A 24,583-nucleotide genomic window follows, 5' to 3' on the forward strand; every position below is an offset into this window, starting at 1 on the left:
CCACGCATCTCCGAGCCTTGGCACAGTCCCAGCGTTGTGGCACAATGAAGCTGGTTTTAAATAGTGATCAGATCTTTCCAATATGCAGAATTACACGGTTGTTTTTTTAATTTCTTTCCCCTCAAGGCATTTTTTCCAGCATAAAAACCACCACCAATCCTAGGCAACATCTTTAACAAAGCGTTCGTTCCTTATAGCAGAAAAATGCCTTTTAGAGAAGTAGAATCTATTAAGAGCAACAGGGAAATACATTTTTTATACAGAGATTTTAATTAAACATTTAGTAGTAGTAAAATAGCCTTTAGAATAGAAAATATTTAACATAGCTTTCAACAAGGAGGTGTGTTCCCGAATCCTTTCTGCTGATGTGTAGTGTCCGTCCCCTCCAGGGGCTGGTGCTCCTGGAAGGTGCCCCCAGAAGCCCTCCAGTGCTCGCCTTTCCCTGTGAAAGGCAGAAGAGGAGAAGCACCTGGCAAGCACTGGCTGTGTAGCGACCCCCACCGAGTTCACTACAAGAAAATAGTGCTGGGAAGGGGTGGCAGTAATGCAGTGCCCTTTGGGGACAGAGCTTACTGCAGGGACAGCTTCGGGCTCCCTGGCACAGCAGTGCCCCCAGCTGCTGTGGTCAGAGTGAGAGAGAGTGCAGAGTGCTTTGCAGAAGGGCTGAAATACATTCAGATCCCCAACCGAGGTAGCTGACAGTACCCCTGCTTCTCCGTGCTGCAATTATTCTACTAAATGAAGTTTTTGTTTGTTTGAATAGAGAGCACAGTTTCTGAATTTACCTGAATTTACCTTTTTAGGCCTTGGGGCTCAGTTACGTTTACCTCCTTTTCACTTTAATGACCCGGTGTTCAGGTAGAGGCAGCTGTTAGCCCTGGTTTCTAATGCCATTTTTGTGATTTGCAAGTCCCCCAAACAGGCCTACAGCACGTTCAGGAGAAACTCCAAGGAAGGTGCCAGCGTCTTTCCATCAGGAAGAGTCTTAAACCTAAAGAGATGCTTTACATTTTATTCAGCCATGCACATCCCATCCCTAACCATCAGGGTGCGGATTGCCACCCCTCAGCTGCAGAAGGCACGTCCTGAAGAGGAGCAAACACCACACCACACGAAGCACCTTCCTGGAGCTGATCTTCTGCGCAGGCAGGATGCGATGTGAGAGCTGCACCGACCGCCCGTGGGGGCAGCTGTCCTTCCAGTCCTCACCTCTTCTCAGACTGGTGACCCCACGGGGTCACAGACGCAGTAACCGCTTCAAATTTCTTTTAAAGCTCTCAAATCTATAAAAGTCCTTGTTTGTGGGATTTGAGCGTGGAAATTCAAACCATACACAAAACTCTTAAAAGATCTTTTCCAAAGGATCTACAAAACTCAACCTTTTAAAATACAATCAGCGTGGTTTTGCTTGGTTTTGTGCCAGTGCAGCTCCAGGACACCCCCACTGAAACCCACGGCAATAAGAGGTCGGTCAGGACAGAAACCCAGGCCGGGTTCCCCAGAGATAAATCCAGGAAGCTCCAAGAGACGGGGGCTGGTGCTGGACCCCCTGCCCCACAGGCACGTGAGGGGTTTTTCCGTTCTGTCTCAGCAGCAGGCGTCAATCCCTACATCTTTGTGTCTCCTTATGTCCTTGGGTGCAGCTGAGCCGCCCAGTCGGGGTGGGAGCCCTCTGTCACTGCAGCCCTGGCAGGGCATCGGCTGCGCAGCGAAAACCCAGATTGGAAGCGGAGCTGTCGGGGGTGTTCTGGCTGCGGGCTGCACAGCGGTACCTGTAGCAGTAAGACTGGAGAGAAAACGGGGAAATGGTCACTAGGGCCTGCCACGGCTCGTGTTCCCCTAGGTGAAAGGGTTAGCGACACAGCAAGGCACTCCACACGCCCCGATGAACTGACACGGATCAAAATCGCCGTGCCAGAGAGAAGGGAAACAGTCCTACGAAGAGACCAGCTGCACTAGAAACAAACTTCTTCCCACCATTCCTATGGCAGTGTTTTATGGATATTGGGAGTGGAGATGTAATCTGGTCTGGCAGCTGTAAAAATTATTAACACTTAAAATGAAGCCACTGATAAAATGACCCAGTTGCTTTTCAGATATTCCTAGAAAAAGCTATGAGCACGGGCAGCAGTCACTGCAGCTGCCTCCAAAAGCAAAGGGAAGAGCCACTGCCACCTCGTCTGTGTGTTGCTGAACAGCCTCAGAGCTTTCATTCTGCTGGCAGAACTTGGTGCTCCTGCGAGGGACCAGTCAGAGCAAAAATGGCACCTGGAACAACTCCAGGAAGGACCACAGCGCTCGTAGAGCTCTACGCCTGTACCAGTCACTTGGAGAAACGCTGTGAGCTCACAGCCAGCCGGGTGCTCTGCTGGTACTTCACCACACCTGGCCAAGGCTTTTTGCTCCTCTCCTCCAGCTGCAAGCTCCTGGCCTCCAACAAAAATGCTGCTGTTTCTTTCCAGCTGGTTCTGCTGCATATAGCCAGGCTCTCAACCAATTAATTAAATGAATTAAAAATTAAAAATCAGACACCCCCCCCCACTCTGGGGGGCTAGGGGAGAACAGAGGGTAATGCGTGTTTCTCCCAGCCCTTTAAATAAAAATCCCTTGAGGAGTTTGGGCGTAGTTACTGCAGCAATTGTCCCTGTGCAGCCACGAGGGCACTGACAGCTCGTGCTCAGGCGACCATCACTGAGATCCACACCCTCCCTGTGGAGGCAGCAGGGCACTGCATGTTTCTCCCCACGAGTCTCTCCACCTAAGGAGACATCCCAACACCAGCTCCTCGCTCACCCTGCTACCGACACAAAGCCCTAAACAAGAAGGGGGCACACTGTGCTATCACACAGCAGAGGTCTACCCCTAAACTTACGGCACGCTGTGAGGGTGCAGAAGCTGAACTACTTCAAAAATAAAAGGACGTGCTACATGTATGTGTAAGAAAGCACTTACTCGGTCAGCTCCAAGAGGTAGAAGAGCAATGAGTCTACACAGATTTTTAGGCAGCTCATGCAAAGCCCTTACACTAATTGTACTCGGTGATTTTTTTTGGCCTTGGTACACAGCCTAGTTTCATCACCTACAAAAACTCTAGGACAGACTAGAATCTTCACAAGCCTTTAAACTGGGTCGCATTATTCAGCACTGAAGATGAGTCTATTCGAGTGTTAATTTAATCAAAACTGCTAATTAACATCTGACATTGATTTCACCTAAGAAGGAAGTCAGTGTAGAAAATGGGATCTCACTGTAGAAAGATTTAATCTAATTAAGAGGATTGTTTGCCAGCAGCAGGCTTTGCAAGGGGAAAAAAGAACAGAAGAGCTTTAATGAGAAAGGAGATGTACAGTGAGCATTTTCTCCAGTGCAGCGTGAACAGAGTTTAAAACATGATTTATGTTCAAGAAAGTAGCTTTGCAAAACATTTCCCGTACTTCCCAGTAGAAGTTAAACCAGAAGAACATGAAAGGCTGTTCCATGTGGTGTACCCAGACTTTCCAGAAAGGATTTCATGTCTGCTATCATGGAAGCTTTTTCCACATTTATTATTTGGAGAAGGACGTATATTATTTTCCAAAGGAAATTTTGGAAATAAGTTATGGGTCCTCCAAGATCAAAAGGTATTTTCTAGGGAGGAGCAGCCTCAGAGTGGATGGAGCAGCCCCTACAGCACACTCAGAACCAAGGCACATGAGAAGTCCTGGTACTCGGCACGCTACCTTTGCTGTTCACCCAGACACCAAGTGTGCATTCAGACCTCGCTTTGGAAGTTTTGGTTTGAGTTAAAATCGGCATTGAACAATATCTGTGCTGTTTTCCAGGTTGTCATGCCAAGCCTGGTGATAAAAAAGTATTATATATGATGATAAAAAGCATTGAAGGTTTTGAATTTCAGATGATAAAAGGTCAGTGGCCTTTTACACTCAGCTCCATATCATACAAGGGTACGTTTATCTAGAACTGGGATCTTGGTCAAGTTGCTTTCAGTTTCCCGTGCAACCAAAAACTCTGCAAGTCAGAGCTGAATAAGCTTCAGCTTTCCTGGGCAACAGTGTCTATGCTTACTTCCTCCTTGCCACAGAGACATCTGTCTCCTTCCAGAAGCAAGCTAGCAATATCTAGTGAGAACAATAAAACAAACACCCATACAGCTTTGTGCAGAAGGCTGGCAGCGTGCTGGTGAGGTCTGTCTCTGACTGCTGCCCCATACTGGCTGCCCAGCAGTACATTCAGCTTATTCTCCTACATCAGAAATAAATGGAAATGGCTGGAAAAGCAGAACCTGCCAACCAGCCAGTGGCTGAACTGATGGATTCTGCTGCAGGCCTTCTCGCCTTACCTTGTGGCACATGTAGGATCCGCCCTTCTTCACTTTGTCAGTCCCTGAGGAGGGCCCTGTCTGTGGGGAGGACAACACTGGTTAGCAGGGTAAGGGGTACAGAGGGAGACAGACAAGGAGCACGCGCGAATATTCAGAGCGAACAACCAACTTCAGCTGTGTCTGAACAAGGCAGCTTGAAATGATGAGGAGGTGAAGGCTTTGCAGACAGGTGAGTCGATGTCCTCCCCCTCTGGTACTGCAACATCTCAGCTGTAACCTACCTGCCCAGAGAGCACTGCCTGCTTCTGTAAAGCACCTGGTATCAGGCTGTAAAAAGCACAGTGGCAATCATGAGAGTAATGCGCTGAAAACAGTTCTGATTTTGTAGCCTCAGACCTTTCCTAAGGACAGGTTACGTGCCCTCACACACCAGCCTGCAGGCTCGCTGAGAGCTGACTTGTCAGCTCCACTGCTCCGTGTCAGCTCCACAGGGGGTTGCACAAACACCACCACAGCCCCTGCGTTCATCACCCTGTGGGCCTGCGAGCCTCTAACACAGAGCAGCTCCGCTCCTCTAAGCACAGCTGTACTGATCTGTGGCCAGTTAGAGACGAGGCCCTGCAATATCCAGCACCTGGTGTTTGTTCTCTTCCCAGTCCCAAGTGCAGACTCACAGCACAAGTCAGTGGCTGCGCTGCGAGGCAGTCGGTAACATCTCCCAGTCACCGGGTACTGAATTTGTTATTATGTGGGGCTGTGACAGCTAAAGAGGTCTGCAGAAAGCACTGCACTTACGAGCAACAATTTTGTAATTGCAGGTACGTTTGCAGAGTAATGTATGTGATTTATTTAAACTGCTTATGAAATTGGCCCTAGAATTGCTTTAACAAGGTTATTTCACAATTCTTTTTCAATTCCAACTCCAAATAATGGCCCACGAGTTCAAGGAGAAAGCTGGGCTTCCTTGATAACACTTTTGCTAGCTAGACGATTGGGTGATTTGACACGCTTATTACACAGGTGAGCGATTCTCCCGCTGCAGTCCTTTAAGCTGTGAAAGTTACTGCTGCAATCTGCTTACCATCAGGCTGCTGCGATGCCTGGTTTCCAGTATTGATACCAAGCATTCTTACACGCTTCCTACAGACCCTGTGCATTGACAAACTGCTGTTAGGAAGGAGCCAAAGTGTCCTAAAACGTGACAAACAAGATCAAGAAAATAAACTGTTTTATCAGGTAAGTGGCAAGCAAAGCCTAAAAGGCAGTACAGCCACTAAAAAGCCTCTCAGCGTTGTAGGGAGTTGAATTTTTATTCTGTACATGCCTCAAGAAAAAGGCCTTGACCAATATAAAATTACACTCACTGAAGGAAATTTTCACCTCTAACACCTCGTTGATGCAGGACTAGTTCCCCTCCAGGAAGGAGGTCCTTCGGGAGGGGATTCCGCAGAGAAAAGCTAAAGAAGCTCTCAGCTGCACCCACTGAGTGTGACTGCCCTAAGAGCCTTCATGTTTTGAAGCCTTCCCATTCTGGAACCTCAGCAGCCTCACATTTAGTGCAAAAGCTTTTAAGAGAACAGGTAGGGAAAAAAAAAAGTCTGGCCTACTACACTGAATATCCTACAAACATGCGAGGGAAAACACACCCACGTACTGTGTCCTCTGATTTCCGTGCCCGGGTGCTCCCCCGCAGGCAGGCTCACTCCTTCTCCAAGGTCTCTGGGAGCTGACTTCCAAACCTTGCCTGCAGATGCACTGGGCCCCGCGGTACGATAAGCCACGAACAAGCACAATCGACTCAAACAACCTGCTAATCTCATTTTAAGGGAAGCCAGGGTACAGCCAGGCATCAGAAAACTGACCTAAAAAAAGCCACATGAGAACAAGACAAACCAGAAAACAATGGAGCTGTTGAGCAGGATTTCCCATTAAAAACTGCAATGCAAACACAGAGCAGTGATCTTTGCTGGTAGCTCCGAAACAGCTCCTCTGAACGAAGAGGGCTGTGCTAATTTAGGGTTAAAAGCAGGTTCATTGTCCAGCTACACAGCTACAACTGCTGGAGCATACGGTAAAGGTCCTACACGGTCCTATACCTGGCAAAGAAGTTGTTTTTTTTTGCTTTTTTTTAAACCACTGCTATAGAACGATATAAATCTAATACTTTGAGAAGACAGCAAACGACTTACAAAACACTTTCAGATGTCCCAGTTTATTTTTTGCCCTTGGTAATCATTTGTGAATGCAAGCCAGTGAATTACAGGAAAAAAGCATGCGTAGAATTCCTTGTTACAAATCCACAAAATCTCTCCAGTTCTAGAAGACGGAAAGTTTTAGATCTTACACTAAATGTGTTAATAAATAAATAAATAAATAAACCCTTTCACCAAACTCTGACCCTCTAGAAGAACTCCTAGTCTTTTAGGCAGAAGGAACATATCCTATATATAGGTTACACCGACTTGTACTCTGGAGAGACTGAAGAGATTGGCTCTGATAGATATGGCGCTAATCATTTTTAATGTCTCAGAAGATACTGCAACCTGGCTATTTTGGGACAACTTTTCACATTATGAGATTCAGTTTCCTTATCCATTTAATCAGAAGAGCTCTTGGAATTCACGTTGGAGGGCCTGGCCTCAGACCTTAGATCCTGACACTTGGTTTCCCAATTGAAAAAAAAAACTAAAAGCATTATTATTGACGCCTCCTTGTTAAATCCTATCTGAAGTGTTTGGGAAATGTTTGTGCTGAATTTAAAAACCTAAGCTTAAGAGGCTGTAAGTCTGTGTAACAGAGAGCAAAACTCTGAAGTGAAATATAACTCTGGTTTCTCACCAATTAATTCAACACAGAATGTATGCAAGGCAAGAGCTGGTGTTTGAAAGCGAGGGGTGTGTATTTATACATTCGAGAGAATTCATCCAACACAGCTTTTCATCATTACTGAATTATTACAGAATTATTACAGAAATGGGTAGAAATTTTGAATGATCGTGAAATTCTCAAATTGCATCATGTGACTTATTTGTACACACTGAGAAATAGCACCTGGTGTACAGCACAGCCAAGGTTCCAACGGAAAGGAGTGTTGCTGCCTTTTTATTTTTTTTTTTAATAAAAATAAACTATTGTTAAACTGCTATGACTGCCTGCCAACAAGTAAAGAATGGCTCATCCTATTTTTATTTTTTTTCAAGTCAAGCAACAAAAACCCCTATATTCCCAACATTTCAGTTACCTGGGAAGAGATGTGTAACCATATCATCTGACACATAGCTTCACCCACCAGAAAGACCTGAAGGACCTTATTGGGATACAGTAACTTGAAATTGCCCAATGTGATCAGTACACATCACGTCTCCAGTTTCTCCACCAGGATGATCAAACTGCTAGTACAGAACTATGGCAATTTAGACCCCAAGATGAGCCTGTTTTCTCATGCTGACAACATCCTCCTGGAAGAGCAGGATGTCAGCCTCTGCTACGTACTGACCAGCAGATAAATTTCGCAGGTTCCTCAAGCTGCTTCCAACCACTGACTTCTCACAGGGCTGTGATCACGTCCAGCACACCAGACAAAGCCAGCATATCACACGAGACCACAGCATGGGGATACTCAAATCCTGCAGCAACAGATAGCTCCTGCCCAGAGAGGTTTAACTCGTTTTCTCATTACAGATAACTGTGTCTGAACAAAACAAGCTCTGTGAGAACGGAGCAGTTCATTTCTCAGATTTAGTCATCCTAGATAAGTGAGAGAGAAGGGGATGTAATATTAGAGCTTGAATCTACCGAGAGATAGCGCGTGAGAAACCCCACAAACAAAGCTTACCCTGCTGGGCCTCTTTCTCTGGCTGCCACAAAGAAAACAAAAGATTAACCCTGTCAAAGCCCAGTAAGCTACTTCTACCCATAAGTGTCAGCTTTATTACATGCCGAGTTTTAAATGAGCTAGTAGAAGGCATTAAAATAATTCAGAACGGTCTGTTCTCCACCTGGAAAAAGAAATAAATAGCGCAGCTTGCAGCAACAAAACAACCCTCTCACATTTTATTTACTTTTTTAAGAAGTAATTCCACTGTATTGGCAAATTATTGGCCAGCTTGGAAGTATTCAATTGCTAACCAATTGTGAAGGTTCGTCCAAGAAAATAAATAAAATGGCACAGCTACACTACTAGTTCAGTGCTGATGGCTTGTGCTGTGATACTTGCTGATTCACCAGAACTCAGCCCATCCCACACAGAGAGGAGCAAAGCACAGGATGATTCTGAACAGCAACCAGACCAGAGCACTAAGAGGGAGTTCTGAACCTCACGTGATGCCAATAAAATACTTACAGGGTTATGAGCTTCCTCTGCTGAATGCTGCACAGCCCACCAGTCCGATGTCCATTCCCAGGCGTTTCCTACGATGTTGTACAAGCCATACCCATTGGGAGGAAACGCAGTGACCTACAGAAGACACATAGCACAAATGCAAGTTCTTTAAACCACAGCACATTCAATAAGGTTTTTAAAACTGAAGACCCGTCTGCTGAAGGCACGTTCATCTCTGCCAAGAACATCTGCCTTCATATCTCAAAGACAAACAAGCTAGTAGTGCAGAGCTGTAATACTTTTACATACTCCATTTAAATAAAACTGAATGGAAGAATGCACTGGTATCATCCTCTGTGTTCTCAGCACCATGAAGGCACACGGCACCTTCTCATCAGTTTTGCTGACCAATCCTCCAAAGAGGGGCACTGTTTGATCAAACACAGACCTGCACGTAGCATTTGTATTCTAAGCTGCATGCTCATGCCTCTAACTTCCAGATTCCAGTTCCCTTTCCCACCTAAGAAAAGCAAGAGCGGCTGTCAGCTCACACATGTACAGATTTCTCCGCTGATTAAGCCCTCCAGACTTATTTTGACTGCCACCTAATTTATTCACAAGCTTGTCTTTAAAATTCCACTCCATTGTTTGCCATATCGGACAGGCTCAGCCTTTCCAAAAAGGGAAGTTTCATTGCTTTTAAACTATTGTACAATTTTGTAGCCTTGGGAACACCTAACCAAAAATGAGAGCTAAGAAATTTGCTATGCCAAATGTGGAGGCAGAAAGTATTTCAGCAGCTGACTCAAAAGTTACTGGAGATAGGGAAAAGAGGTCAGTTTGAGAGGAACTAGAAGTTAGAGTGAAGATAATCTTTACTTTTCAATTAAGCTTTTAGAAAGCATCCCTTGGTAATACTCGAGCCTGCAGTGAAATATTTTGGAACTTGACAATCTAAAGGTGAAAGAGTACAGTAGAGGAAAACGACCGCTGTTCACTGTGTTCAACACAGGCCTCAATTTTAGGAAGAAGTTTGTTCCTGTATGATTGTTCACGTTGAGACACTTACTGGTGCAGTTCCTTTGTACCCATCTTCTGCAGTGTTGTTGCTTGGGAACAGTCCCTGCCAGATATTAGCATAGTGCTGGCCTTTTGGCTGAAGCTTGTTGCCCCAGGGGAAAAGCCTGTTAAAAGGCAGAAAACCAGTTGTCAAACTTACTTTTTTTCTTCAATAAAACACCTTAGCCACCCTTACCCTGAGGAAACAGTTTGTATCCCACTCCAGTTTGTACCAGTATCTACCAGAATCAAAAGTTAACGAGGCTTCTGCAAGGACAACGTGTACACAGAGGGCGGGAAGGCAGCACTTGCTAGCGCTGCCCTGTGCAGTCCAGGACACAGGAGGGAGAATACACAAACTGTTGTTCACCTCACCCTCCTCTTCTCTCTAAGCCCACTGACACCTACCAGGCGTATCCACTGCCCCTAAACTGCTGTGAAGCAACACTTATTTACTTCTCCAGCTCTCTGGCAGCTCTTTCAGCCTTGGCACCAAGCCTCTTTTTTATCTTCCATCTCCTGCCTGCGATGCCAGCAGCCCCACGTCCTGGCAGTGTCACATCTCCTCTGCTCGGGCTCTTTGCATTCTTTCTCTGTTACAGAACTGAGATGACAAAATACCCCTCAGGTATTTATGGAAATTCATTTACCTAAAGGAATGTGTTCACAATAAGCCTGGGTTATATTTTCCACAGAAACACGTCCTGTACAAGGAAGAAATGTGCAGGGCAATAAAAAAAAACTCATGGCTTTTACCAATCTAGTAAATACCACAGTTTTCCACACTATCAGAGACACATCAGCGGCATTTACCTATTCTCAAGGCCCCCTCGGCAGCTGTATTCCCACTCAGCCTCGGTTGGTAATCGCTTCCCTGCCCACGTGCAAAATGCCACAGCATCATTCCAGGACACGTGAAGAACTGGATGATCCATTCTGGGGAAGAAAACAAATGGGACAAGTTCATCAGCACAGCTGGGCAGCCCCACAGCACAGGCACTTAATGAAATTTTGAAGAGCTGGCCACAAAGCACCGTGAGGGAGCTCACAGCCTCGCTGCTCCAGCCAGGACTGCACAAGTTATGATAGGTGCGATGAGCGTCCTTACTCCTACCTGCATCGTCTTTTGCAGCTCCCAATCCAGGAAGCAGCAAACTGCACAAGTTTAACAAAGCTTTTTGTTGTTGTTGTTGTTGTTGTTGTTTCAGGCAGCCCACAGCTTACACAAAGCCTCCTTTTGTTTCTTTCCTTTGTTCTTTTCCTTTTTATTCTTTCCTTTGGTTTGGTTCTAGGACTGACTGCATTCGAATCCTGGCTTCCCTCTCCACAAACCCTGAACGAACGCCTCGTCCTCCTTGTCCCAGAACCCTCCCCATCCAAGCCTCCAATGCACCAAGTCACTTCAAGAGCTGGGGTTACTGCCCCAGAAGACAGCCTCAGAGGGCTTTCTATGAACTTGCCTTTTCTGCCTCATTTAACGAGCCAGTCCAGGCCTGCTCGGCCGCTGCAGTGCTTCCACGCGAGGAGCTCGCTAGCAGCTGTACCAGGCCAAGTTTGTACAACACCAGATTTGCGTGGCAGGCTTCCAACTCTCATGTGCTGACTGTGACCTAAATTTCTCAACCTCCCCTAACAATGCCTCCTGATACTATCTCTATTTTTGCCTCAGATAAGTCTTTCATTGCCCTTGGAGAAACGACAACGGACTCGTTAGCAAGCCGTGCAGGCAGCAGGTGATGTTACACTAACACGACCCTGTCCTTAGGGGACTCCGAAACATGCCAGCACCTACTAGATCTAGGCTAGAGAGGCTGCCTATTTCCAGCAGCAGTTTAGAAACTTTAACTAGGGAAGCAGTCAGCATCAACTTCGTTGTCACCTGCCTAGCGAAAGGCTTGCAATATATGTGAGAGGTCCCAAACGAGGACAGCCACATCCAAGCACAGTAACGGGCACAACTGCAGCAATGGCTCCTAACTGTGCAGCACAGAGCTACTGCTGCAGCAGCTACCTAAGCTACCCGAGAAAAAGTGAAGCCTTTTGACTTTCTAGGCATGGAATTCATTCTTCTTCTCAACCAGAAGTGACTGTGTAAAGATATCGACTAGCAGGTCTCGCAGTTAGCACTAGCAAGGCACGGCACTCACTGTAGGCTGCTCAGAGTACATTTTTCCCAAAGCATTTAGCTTCCAGATAAAGTAACAACTGATTTTCCATAATCGGCCCACAAAGCCAGAATACATTAAAAACACAAAACTCTTCAGGCTTCTGAATCCCAGGTGGAAGGCACTACACGCACTCCTCGAGCATGCACGCAGCTCGCAGTTGCTCTTCACCTCCACAACCAGATGCACTGCCTGTTCTAAACTTACTGACCCCTACAGCATCAACTCTTCTACTTGTATGTATGCACCAGCAGTGGAACACACACACTGAAGCACGTTTCAGTATGGTCTCTTTTATCCCAGGATGGAAAGTAATCACAGCCAGGTTTGAAATCCTGCTGGGACATCAGCCCTACAGCCACTGAACGCTGCACACAGTGCCCTGGAGGAAGAGAAAACGGCTCCAGGAGCAGCAGCAATCAGGTAACTAACCAAAACCCCTTTGTTGCACCTTGGTTCTTGGTGCATGTGTACAGGTTTATGTTCAACAAGCATTATTTATATATTTATGTTATAACTGAATGGCTAATTAAGACTTACCTGTTGAAGATATTAGAGTCAGGCCCCTCAGGGTGCTTCCAGCTGGCCCCCTTCACAGGCAGCCACCAGGGAGCAGCTGCAACCTGAAAAGGGACAAGAATGGCCAGGGAAGATCACCTGAATTCCCAGGTGCAGGTTATTCGGAAACAAACACAACGTGGCAGCTGGCCACAAGCCTTAACTCATTGCTGGAGGCTCTGCCTGTAGCTAACTGACCCATCACATCCCCAACCACCCCTGATGGACCAGGCGGATCACTTCATCCACGTTACAGTGGCACTGGCCAAAAATAACCAAAGGTATGGGCAGCACAAAGAAAACACCACCCCAAAAGAAGGGAGAGGGAGACCAAATGCTGAGCCTTTTGGCCTGGCACATACCACAGAGATTATAAAAGACAGTTTTGGCCTTGAGAGGGTTTTCATCTCAGCTATTTGCTCCCTGGAGTCAGTGTTTTGGAATAACTAAAACAAGATCTTGATGACATCCTCTAACTAGGGTCAAAACACGCATCTTGCGACACGTTTGCTTTCCAGCTATTTTAACTCGGTTAGCTGAGTCTGAATTCTTGGCTATCAGCTTCCAGAAGGTGGAGACAGAGGTGACACAGAAGTGAAGCTTTTTTTTTTTTCATTAAAAAAGGCTGTTTACTGAAGATCTCCTTGCAAACAGATTGTGTAATAATGTAAACAGAGGACTTCACTAACCAGAAGTCTCAAATTTGGTTTTGCAAAGCCAAGAAAATATTAATTAGCGATTTCTTCTACTGTGCTTACTTCCAAGCACATTTAACTCTTGACTTCTAGGAGGAGGCTTCACTCTTCAATAGTGAGGAGCATTGAACATAATGATATACGTCAGAAACAGGAGTCATCTCTGACATACATTAGTTAAGGAAAAGTCTCATCCAAACCTCATATCTCTCACTTCAATGTTTCAACAGGAAAAAATAAATAATAAAAAAAAAAAGTGAAATGCTCGTAATACACATACACACAGCACCTTATTTTTCAAGCATCCAATCCAGTCTCCACTAAAAATAACTCCCATGGCAGCTTTTCCCTCTCCTCCTATCATCACAGGCAGATTTGCCCCCAGCAGATGCCTGGGTCCCTTACCTGAAGGCCGGTTATTGTCAATCAAGAGCGATCCTGGACTAAAGTATTTGCTCTCACTAGAGACTACAGCTTCGTTACTGAGCATCCAAACCCAAAGATGGGATTTCCATTCAGCTGAGATCCTCTCACAGCACTATCCTAAAGCCTCAGAATGGCCAAGCTGCTAAACAGATGCTGCAGTTAATAGGCTTAGAACTAGGCTGATTTAACCAATTCCCTGAAATTCATGAGGTTTAATCTACACTCCAGACAGGACAGAAACCTGAAGCCAGAATCTGACATCTCTTAAAGGAAAATAAGAGAGCCACAGTACTATTTGCTAAAAGTTCATGTTGAATATGAAATGTCAGCAGTAAAATTTGATCCTGATAGTTACTGAACAAAAGTTTTGTGGTTTGGGATTTTTTTTTTTTATTGTTTTTATTGTTTTGTACAAATTACACCTCTAGTTTAGGGGAAAAATCTCTGCAAGAGACTGCAAAGACTTACACTTTGGAAGACTAATTATGGAAAACATTTTCATTATGCAAAAGAAAAAGCAGATGCTTTCAATCAAAATGGTTTATTTTAAACTGAGGAAAATATAGTCTCTCCACTTGAGAGCACTGCGCGTGCAGATCTTCTGTTTCTGGCTCCGATGAACCGAACGCCAAACGGCTGCCAGTCTTTGCAGAACACCCAGATCCTTACAGAAGTTACACACACAGTACTAGGACACCGGCAGCAGTGACAGACTACATACAGACTGCAATAATTAATTGGGAACTAACTTAAGTCAGCCACCAACAGCACTGAGCGCGCGCCAGGATGCTCTTTCCCAACGAGAAAAGTCACATACCTGAAATTTACAGTCCTTTCAAAAACTTCTCAGAAGTCTTTAAAGCTTTTAATTGCTCTAAATCTAATTAGCAGGAAAGCTAATTAGACACAGATATTACAACATCACATTCAGTACAGCAAAGCCCTCCCTCGCCACTAATGAGCTTAGTTCCTTCCCTAGCGCGGAGCGTTCTCACGCCACGCTCCTGAACACGGGTTCTGGAGACTGGCAGCAGAGCCACTTTGTGCACACAGCAGCATATGCTGCCGAATAGATCCTGAAGAGATGCTAAATTTAAAAAAAAATGGAGCAGAGATCCTTTTTAGCTCTTTACTGCATAGCCTATCACTTGTGAGAGAATTGGCTAAACAGAGCAGCTCTGCAAACCTCACACAACTGCCTCAATACAGGCGGGAAGGCAGCTCCAGGAGCAAACCACGCTTCTGAGGCAGAGCAGCTCAGTGCTTGCTTTGGTCTGATCCAGCCGAAGACTCGGGATTATCCAGCTCTCTGCTTCAGGATTAAATTTGAAGAACTCCCTGTTCTGCTTATCACAGACCCTTAGCACTGCAGAAGCGAGCAGCTCTGGGATTACACAGCGTGGAGGCACCTCAACAGTTAACTCCAACCTACGATTTTCCGCTCAAATGAAGCGATTTGCACAGCTGAAGCCTTTACTCCCACCATCAGCTTGCATAAAATTTGAGAAGTTTTAAGTATTCAATTTTCTTATCAAGGTAGGCTGGGATATCCTAACTTTAATTGCTCCATTAACTGCTGGTTTTAAGACTTTTAGACTACTTTGCAATTATCGTGAAGAAAATTCCTTCCTAAATACACACAGAAAAAAAAAGGGGAGGGGGGATAGGGAAACATCAGGAAAGTCAGTTCCATCATCAGCATTATACCATGCTACTGGCACTGCAAAAGCAGTAGGGAAATGCCCTTAAAATAAATAAAATAAATGAATAAATAAAGAAAAAGTCAACTGAGCAGTTAATTGGGGTCTAATTCCACTTCTGACACTCAGTCACTCACTTGAAATAGTGAAGCTGCAGCTTTCAACATGAAGTCAGGCCCATGCGAGCACAAGAAATTCATGCTCTCGTCCAGATATGCTGCAGCATTACAAAACTATTTTCAGGTGATAAGGGCTGCAGTCACAGTTGCGAGCAGCACACACCAGGCCAAGACGTGTACCTGAACAACCAACGGTTACCACACAGAGACAACTTGCACTGCCCCGCTCCTGGGGCTGTCGTGGACCCCACAGCATGCTGGCTGCTTGCTCTCACCTACTTCTTCCAGCCCATGGTCAGCGGGGAATCAGCAGGAGGGAGGCACAAAGCACAGCCCCCTGCCCACTCAGCTCTGCGGTCAAACTGAGAACACACCACACCAGAAGGGATGGCTCTGAGCAAGCTGAAGCCCTGCAGCAGCTCCCCTCGGTGCTGCAGCCCTTCTCCAGGTGCAAGGAGAAGCCCTGCAGCAGCAGCACGCTGCCTGCACACCTCTGCCCGCAGCGCTGCTTTCCCTGCCACCAGCACGCTGCAAAGGGCACGAGCGTGACCTATTTCTATGGACTCCTCATCCCCATGGCAACTGGCCTGTGTTTAAGTTGGAACAGCTGGAACTGAGGCAGGGAGACGTCGCAATGTAAATAGTGGGAGCGTGAGCAGGCTCCGGGGCTCGGCGCGAAGAGCGGGTCCCTCGGAGCTGGTTATCAGGGTCGCCATGGAGCTGCAGAGGGGACTGCGGGCTGCATACGCAGCTGTAATTCGTATTTGTGCTCAAAGATACTCTGCAACACAGCAAACATTCTGTAATTATGTACATAAGCTGAACTGAAACACGATTGCCAAGTTCTCCACCAAAGCAGTAATTAAGAACGCTGAAACGGCAGCGAAGCAGCAGCTGAGGTACCCCAGTAACTAACACTGGATCGCACCAGCTCCCGTAATGCCACAGGTCTCGTACTGTTCAGTACAGCAGTTAAAAGTTCCTGCCCCAAAAAGCTCCAATTACCGAAGAATTACAGAAGAATCTGTTTTCACTTTTATTTTCTGGCTTCAGGCCTCCCTCATTAGCTCAGAAATGAAGGCAGTAAGGGTTTTAGTTTCATATTAGATACTATTTTGTTTTAACATCACTATTAAAATTACAGATATTGCTTGCCTTAAGTCCCAATGCTTGTAAGGAGTTTGAGACTGCAGTACTGCAAAAATGAAATGTGGCAGCTTTGTAGAATTAGAATAAACACAGTTTGAGTTGGAGAAAGGATTTCATATTTAATTGAAAACGAGCCCTTTGCTTTTATGAAGAGACATTTTCCTTCACATGAGGAAAGGTCATTGAATCGCCTTCAAACAGCGTTATACTTCACAGCTGTGTGAGTCCTCCAAGAAAAATAGCCAGAACTATTTAATACTAAAATCCAGCAAGATTCATTAAGTGCAAGTTTTGGAATCCAGAGAAGCTTCTTTTAAGGAACTGATATTCCTGGTGAGTTCCATCTTTGGAAGCTTATTTTTCAGCCAACATCTAAATCTGCACTCATGCGAGTCATTTTTTCCAATAACCAAATGAATATGAGCTCTAAGAACAAGGCATGCACGGATACACCTACAGCCTGCAGCACAGGCAATGCCCCACTTCACAGGGGCAGTTTGTACAATAAATATGGACCAATTTTAGTGGTAGTTTCAGTGAGAGCTGCCCGTTGCATGTCTTTTAGTCCCAGAATTGAATGGCATAAGAAAATAGAGCTGTACAGTTCAACAGCTCCACCTTCACAACTCCACGTGGAGATTTGTTGCAGCACTGGGGTCTGCAAGAAGCAGGCTCACCCACCTCCTCCTCTGGTTCCAGTTTCCTCTGACTTAGTGGAATTCCTCTTACTTAGAGGAATTGCTGTAAATACATTTGCACAGCTCAGCGCTGCCAAAGAGGTTTCCATCCTCATTTATCAATGAGGATGAGCCCAGCACCCAGGAGCTCTGGACCGACCCGAACTCCAGTTTAACAGCACTTGCTCAAGTCTGCCATCAGCTGACTTCATTGCATCCCGGGATTCAAACTGAACACCTCCCAAGAACAAATGATGGCTGCAGGTCTGCATGCTCCTGGTGTCTTCATTACAAAGTCTGTCTGGCCTAGAAGCAAAAATTAATTTTGCCATCTTCCACAAACCAAGGATTGAAAATGTTCCCACAACTCTCCGCTGAGCAAATTTGACTTATGCTAAGCAGCAGCCTCAGTAAGTGCTGTTCTGTTTGCCCGTTTCACGGTGGCTGCACAGCAAGCAAGAACTCTTGCAGTTATTTGCAGGAGCCCTTAAACCCCTCATTGGGGAGTACACCTCAGTGCCTTCTCATTTCGCAGACACAGCCCGCATGCTTTTTGCTCTAGGGTATGTTAAAACAGCACACAAGTGCAATAACAGCATTGGCCATGCGTTTCCCCTCTCCCCTTCCTCCCCAGCTCAGTCAGGGAAATAAGCAGTCAGGCAGAGGCTCATCACAAAACAAGAACCACAAAACCTCTAAGTGCTGAGGTGTTTTCCACCCATCTTCCAAAACCCTCCCAAAAAGAAGGAAAGGGAAAACCCCTCTGACTGCCAACCATCGGCAATTCTAGCCTGTAACGACATTAGGGCCAAGCATCCAAGCAAGGCCACAAATAATTAACAGCTGGCTTTACCCTGCAAGTCTAAGAACAGATTTTAATGTTCAGCTATCAAAACTAGTAGGCCCACGCAAGAAGTTTCAATCCTGAAAAACCTTCTTCCCTACCCCTAGAAAGTCTTTTTTAATTTGAAGAAGACCTTGCCAGTTCCACCAGCATCCCCTTCATCTATCACAGTGCTAAATTCCCACTCTGCCACGTTAACACAGCAAATGTAGAGGCCAAAACGACAACTCAAGTCTCCAGAAATCCAGAACAATTCCGTTTTTGGCTGCTACACCCCTTTTTACTGCTTCCTTCCAGAGGAGGATTAGGTCCCACCTACATTCCGGCAGCAGCAGATATCTGGGAGAGCACCTCACCTCCAGGAAACGCACACCCAGGGCTCCAACAATTATTCTACGTGCTAAGCTGTTTGCTCCTGCACTCGCTTTCACCAGCCCCACCTCTGTTCTAATTTAGCTGTCTGCTTCCTTTCAGGGCCTGTGACAAAACTGTCCAGCTTCAGAGGTGGAGAAGCCAAAGCTGCCAGAGAGAACAAAACCCACAGACACCCCCCACACCCCATGTGCCTCACTCTCTATAGGAGCTGCTGCACACCAGTTGGTTCAGCATCTTCACCTCCACCTTTCCCCAATTCCTTCACTGCCTATGAAATCAGATTTGCAGAACACATTCCTACTGCTCTTCCACCTCAATTCAGCCCCACTGTGCTTCCACTGGAGAAAAGCCTCCAAGCACATCTAAGTTAGGAGCACGAAGCAGCACAGCCATTTCTCCCCCATCAGCTCAGTGCGGGTATTTCTCAGCACCAGTAACACAAATATTTGCATCTCATTTCTCGTGGTGTAGCTGTGATTCAGGAAGGTCCATACCACAAGCTAACGCATCAGCTGACTGAGGTACGCACTGACAGAGGAGCCTTACTCTTCTCATCACGATCTGTTGATGCAAACCAACTTCACGCTATTTATCCTTTCACTAATTACATGTTAACAGCTATGCTGCAGCAGCCAAGTTTTAAAATATGTTCACTTTTTTTTTTTTGTAAATATTTGAATGGTGTTAGATTTCTTCCACCATTTTCCCTCCAGATTTAAGATTTAAACATTTCAGTCAGTCTAACACGCTAGAAATTACCAGTTTGAGATTTGGCTTTTTTTTTTTTTTCCTCTATTTAAGCTTGCAGACCCCGGGAGGGATTTGCTTTCACAGAGCCTTTAAAACCCCCCACTATAATTGGAAAACTTGCGCATTTTATCAGTAAGAAGTTTCTTGCAAGTCGTCTGTAGCAACTTGTTTCTTGAAAGCACAACCTGTAGGAAGCTACCGGCTCTGCCTCCACAGAATTTGGGTGCTTGAGAAGCCGACTACATCCCTTTGTAACAGTACTGTGCAGACCTTAGCTCGGAGGTGCACTCTCAAATTATAGTCTCTCATAGAAAAGACATCCTAGAACGAGAAGACACAGCAGTGACAGGCAGGAGCCCATACAAGGTGCTAAGCTGGGTGGTCTCAGAGGTCTACCTCCATCTCCACAGCTACCTGCCCTCCGACCCCTTCCCCTTGTGACAGAGGTGCTGGCCCCAAAGCTGGGTTTCATGGGGTGTAGCTGGTGAGGGTAAGAAGCAGACAGGAGGAGGAAAAGCAGCATTTACTTCTTCACCTTCTCACAATATTACAAGGTTATAGAATGTAAGTTTGACTGCAGGGACAGCACAAAGTGCCAAGCTGCAAGGCAGGCAGGCACTGTTCCCTCAGCCCCTACCCAAACAATCCGAGTCTTCCTCCAGGCCTATCCCAAAGACACTCCTTGTGCCAGTACCTCCCAAAGTGACCTAATAAGAAATATGGAAAAACAGAGCAGAAGGACAGTCACTCTAAGTTCACATTTAACAAATACAGAGCAACTTCATAAATTAAAGCAGCCAAGAGACCAATTTGGGCTCCATTCCAGCTTCCTGGCGTAATGCTGCTTCTGTGGGCATTACAGCCAGTGCTTTACAATTTGGCTGACACACCCAGGAAAGTGGCTCTCAACGCTGTATTTGTTCATACAAGTAGCCAAGACTGAGCTTATGCTGGAACTCTGTTCAAATAAGAAACAGAGCCTACCTCAGAGATTTCTGCCTCACAAAACTAAGGCAGAAAAAAGAATGCCTCTAATACAGTCAGCTGGATTTTCTGTGGTGAAGATGGGATGATCCCAGCTACATTTATACTTCCTTCAGCATCAGCTATGCTGGTATTCGGCAAGTCCATTTTAGTTTTCTTAGATCTCACAATACACAAATGCTTACTTTGAATTAAAAGATACAAACTATTCTCATAATCTTGCTTTCCTTGCAGTAGGAAACCAAACCCCACAGTTTTGCCAGTCATTCACAGCACATACTCACATGGAGGTTTCAAGAAATCGTATCAGTCTGTCCCTTTAGCTAAAATTAAACTCCAAAGGTTTCCCCCCCTCCACAAAGAGCATCATTTATATAGAACTATGAACATTCAGTACGCAAAGTTACTGCACCATGCACTTGCAAGGAAAATTCTTTTTCATTCTTTCTATCATTTTGGTGATAATGCCTAGCTACCAAAACCCAGGTATTCCCGGTTGTTTGTCGGAATAAATCCTAACACCCCCAAAACTCCCCAGAAGTTGTACCTTGCATCAAACAGTGCGCATAAGTAAAACCTAACGACGAAATAATTTATTCTCAAACTGTCCCACCTCTCTCTTTGCTCATCTAGAGACAAGAGGAAGACCAGAGGCCAGGCTGCTGATCCCCCAGACCCAAGGAAATCTAGTCCTCTAGGCCAAACGCTCCTCCATGTTTTTGTACATGGCTTTGGAGAAGATCATGCAATTTAGACATTATGGCCATTACCGCTAACACATCTACCCAGTGATAAAACTTCTAAGCAAGTTTTACCCTGCCATGTTACTCACTGCCTGATGGATTTCAGACTTCACTTCTTCACTCAGCATTCCCTCAAACACAAAGGAATCGCCAAATTTCTCTGCCTAGAGAAAGAACAAAAAATTGATCACATTATCAGGGAAACATTCTTAAAATGCCAGCCACATTCACAGCTTTATTCTGTCAAGAACAAGGAAATCCTAACAGTAATTTTGAGTTTGCTTTTAAAGAAGCTGATTTGGAATCGAAGAAAAGGCACTGTCTGAAACAGCTTCCACCTGAGGCAGTGCTGCAGAACTTGACTACAAAATCCTCAACTATCACAAGATTTCTCAAATCCCTTCACTCCTTGTCTTCCAAATTAAGGAAAAAGAACTAACAGCATTGTTGTACTGGTACAAAGATGTCTTAGGACCCAAAAGTCAAAGAAAGAAATACATGTAAATCCACATAGACATCCTCAGCCACCTGTTGACTTCACCCACACTGCCTCAGTCACACTGCAGGGAAGATTTTTAGTTCACAGATCAAGACGCTTGCTAAAAGCAACAGGAAGTATCTATCCTAGTGCCCTTTCAGGCTCCTGGGCAGCAAGGCAAGACAGTTTGGTCTCTCCACTACTTACACCCAAACCATTCTAGCATGCAAATTCCAATATCACACTGTGAGGGCCTACAAAACCGGATAAGCATAGTGTGGATTTTGCCATCATCAACAAAGATGACAGAAGACTAAAAACCCTTCTGCCTTACCTCCGTGAGGTACCCCGTCGCGTTCACGAACCTCTCGAAGTCCTCGTTGCTGACCTCGTGCTGGTCCATGTAGAAGCCGTTCAGGCGCACCCTCCGGGCAGGGCCCTCCCCGTCCTGCCAAATCTCCGGCTCATCCGTGCCCATCGTGAACACCCCTCCCGGAATAGCCACCATCTGCAGAGGAAGCAGCCCACACCAAACAGGTCACCAACATTAAGGACTGACAAGTCTCTTGCTGCTTTTACTCCCCCTCTCCCTCATCTTTGAAGGCGCTCTTGGCTTGTAGCAGTACGGATGAAAACAGCACAGCAAGGTACCAACGCTGACACCGCGATCCCCACCTGCTCAGAAAATAACACAGAGCACAACACAAATCAAGAGCAAAAACTTTCTTAAACTTAAAATAACCTTAAACGTTAACTGTTTCAGTAAGATGCATTCCCTTTGAGGCTTCAGCCAACTTCAGGGAACCAAAACACGTTTTCCCTTTGCCTTTTAGGGTTCTTCCTGGGAAGACAAAGGCCCCGAAGGTCTCGTCATACCTCACCATGTGCTTCCTGAGACCCTGCTAAAAAGCACGGACTGAGCACACCACCCCTCACCCAGCAGCCCTTCTCTCAAAAATACCAAGAGCTGCCACGATCCCTGCTCAGGAGCCTGTGCTGGAAGGACAAACGACAGCTCAGGCTCCCTAAAACCTGCCCAGCTGGCAGGTGACATTTCAGGGGCTAACGCCACCCAAGAGCTACCTTGCCGAGAAGCCACTCGACTCCTCATCAGGTGGTGAATGCAGTAGGGAAGAAAACTCCCTCTACTTCATTGTCAGCACTGCCAGACTACTTTCAGCCCCAAACTCATGCTGAACTCAGCCACCTCCCTCTACTGGCAGCGGATCAGAGGCCTGTGTGTGGGTGAGCACCAGGAAAGCCTGTCAGCACTGACAGGGGCGTCCCCTAGGAGAATAACCCAGTGCTGGCGATGCCCCAGCACACGCTGACAGGGTGCGTGCCCATCTGTGCCACACGCTGCTCTTACAGGGGATTCAAGCAGGTGAGCTGGTGACAGAAAGCAAAGCGAGCACAGCTCATTCTGAGGGACAGCAGCACTTGGTGCGAGCTCCTGACGTTTGGGATGTCGGAAATGCAGGTCTCATAGCAGAACTACTCGCCATGCTTCCCAGTGAAGCATGGTGCTAGCGCTACTCCACAAGTGTCATTTCAGTTCTGAATAAAAAACAGAAGGCTAAAAAAGAACTTTAAAAAAAAAAAAAGAACCCCTTTCCAATCCACTGTAGCTAAAACAACTCCTAGAAGCAATCTTCAAAGGCTTCTTTCAGCAAGACTGTAAGCTCAGTGGTGAATAGCTGCCTGAAACCGTATGAAAAATTAAAATTAACTCTCGCTGCACAGCCTCACATTCCTTCCCAAACCCTGAAACATGCTGACAGGCTGCCAGTCGGGAATCCTGACAGATTGCCAGGCAGGGATCCTGACAGCCTGCCGGGCAGCTTCAGCGGGGAGTGCCCCAGGGCTTCCTGACGGGCACCGGCACCTCAGCGGCACCCGGCCACGCAGCTCCGTGCGCTCAGAGCCCAGCTCCGGCAGGAGGGCCGGCAGCGCTGCGGGGCAGCCCCGCTCACAGCAGCCTGGCGGTTCCGAGGAGGCAGCGCACTGCCGCACCCGGCTGCTGCCGGGGCTGGGGCCGGGGCCGGGGTCGCTGCCCCCCGCTGCCCCCGCCGCTCACCGGCCCGCTCCTGCCGCTGCCACCGCCCGGTGCCTCCGCGTAGCGCCGCGCCGCCGCCTCCCGCCCGCCGCCGCGGCCGGCCCCGCAGCCGCAGGACCCGCCGGGAGCCGGATTCGGCTCCGGATTCGAATCCGGAGCCGAATCCGGGTCCGGGTCCGGGTCCGCCCCCGCCGCCAGCAGCAGCGCCAGGACGAGGAGCAGCGCCCCGCAGCCACCGGGCGCAGCCATGTTGGGCGGCGTCACGTGCTGCTGCGGTCACGTGGTGGTCGCGTCTTAAAGGGGCCGCGCCTGGCTCCTGGTGCTGCCCCCCCCCTACCTGGGGGCTGCCAGGGGTCGGGGGCTCCCGGCGTCTCCTTGCCTCTTGCTGGGGCACCGCGGTTGTTGGAGGTTTGGGCGCTCCGCCACGTAAAGCTTTGCGCTGTGGGGAAGCTGCTGCTCAGGGCTGTGCAGAATGGACCCACATGCACCCTGTGGGCCAGCAGCTCCCTGCGCTTCACATCATGTTCCCTGCACAAATCAGGGCTGTGCAGCTAAAAGCATGGGCAGAGCGAAGGAGACTTTTGTTTTCTTTTGTACCACTGGAAAGCAACACTACCCACTTCCATGGGCCGCATGAAGTCTCAGTGTGCTGCAATCACAGCGCTGGGCGTCTTCGCAGGCATGTGTTCGCAGTAGCTCTCAGCAGTCCCTTTTGCCCCATGATGTACTCAAAAAACACAAATAGACACAAACTTGGTAACAGCCTGCCCCAGCAGAGCTGTGGGATTCCGGCTGTGCCATTACAGAGCTCAGGGAAACCAGCTCGTGTCCAGCTGCTGGTGTATCTCGCCTACTGGTTCCCATCGCTTGCTTCCCTAGAATCCTTTTTTGCACCATTTCTGTACTTTCACCGGGAAGGTTTATGTTCCTGTATTGTCCTAGGAGACCAGACAAAGCCATTAAAATGTCAGGTTGCTTCTGAAAAGCATCCAAGCTGCAGCTTGTGACCCTGAGGGCTCCCGAGAACTTTCTTTGGTGTCGTTTATTGACGGTGTCCGCGCTCCTAAGCCATTTCTTCACAGGCAGGACATCTCTTCCACACAGTTTAATTATTCTCCTTCCTGGTACTGAGTCCACCGTGCTTCAGAATTGCGACACCGCTT

The 24,583-nt window shown here is 47.0% G+C and overlaps 1 protein-coding gene across 1 annotated transcript; it reads right to left on the reverse strand.

The window, feature by feature from the left end:
* SUMF1 (sulfatase modifying factor 1) lies at nt 1–23,588 on the reverse strand. The gene is made up of 9 exons (XM_084292611.1): nt 23,442–23,588; nt 21,699–21,872; nt 20,976–21,050; nt 12,407–12,489; nt 10,515–10,637; nt 9,712–9,826; nt 8,664–8,777; nt 4,340–4,399; nt 1–1,786 (listed from the first exon to the last, which is right to left on the reverse strand). The coding sequence occupies exons 2-9, from the start codon at nt 21,870–21,872 to the stop codon at nt 1,676–1,678; spliced, it is 855 nt and encodes a 284-aa protein (XP_084148737.1). The 5' UTR covers nt 23,442–23,588; the 3' UTR covers nt 1–1,675.
* Between the last annotated feature and the right edge of the window lie 995 nt (nt 23,589–24,583).

This window comes from Netta rufina (assembly GCF_964035555.1).
Source record: "Netta rufina genome assembly, chromosome: 10".
Classification (NCBI taxonomy): Eukaryota; Metazoa; Chordata; class Aves; order Anseriformes; family Anatidae; genus Netta; species Netta rufina.

Coding starts and splice junctions, on each gene's coding strand:
- SUMF1 (XM_084292611.1), bottom strand. CDS start 21,872: ATGGTGGCTATTCCGGGAGGGGTGTTCACGATGGGCACGGATGAGCCG. Junction 12,490..20,975: donor AGTCTGAAATCCATCAGGCA/GTGAGTAACATG, acceptor GTCCCTTTTCAG/GTTGCAGCTGCTCCCTGGTG. Junction 4,400..8,663: donor CAGAGGAAGCTCATAACCCT/GTAAGTATTTTA, acceptor TCCTCCCCACAG/ACAGGGCCCTCCTCAGGGAC.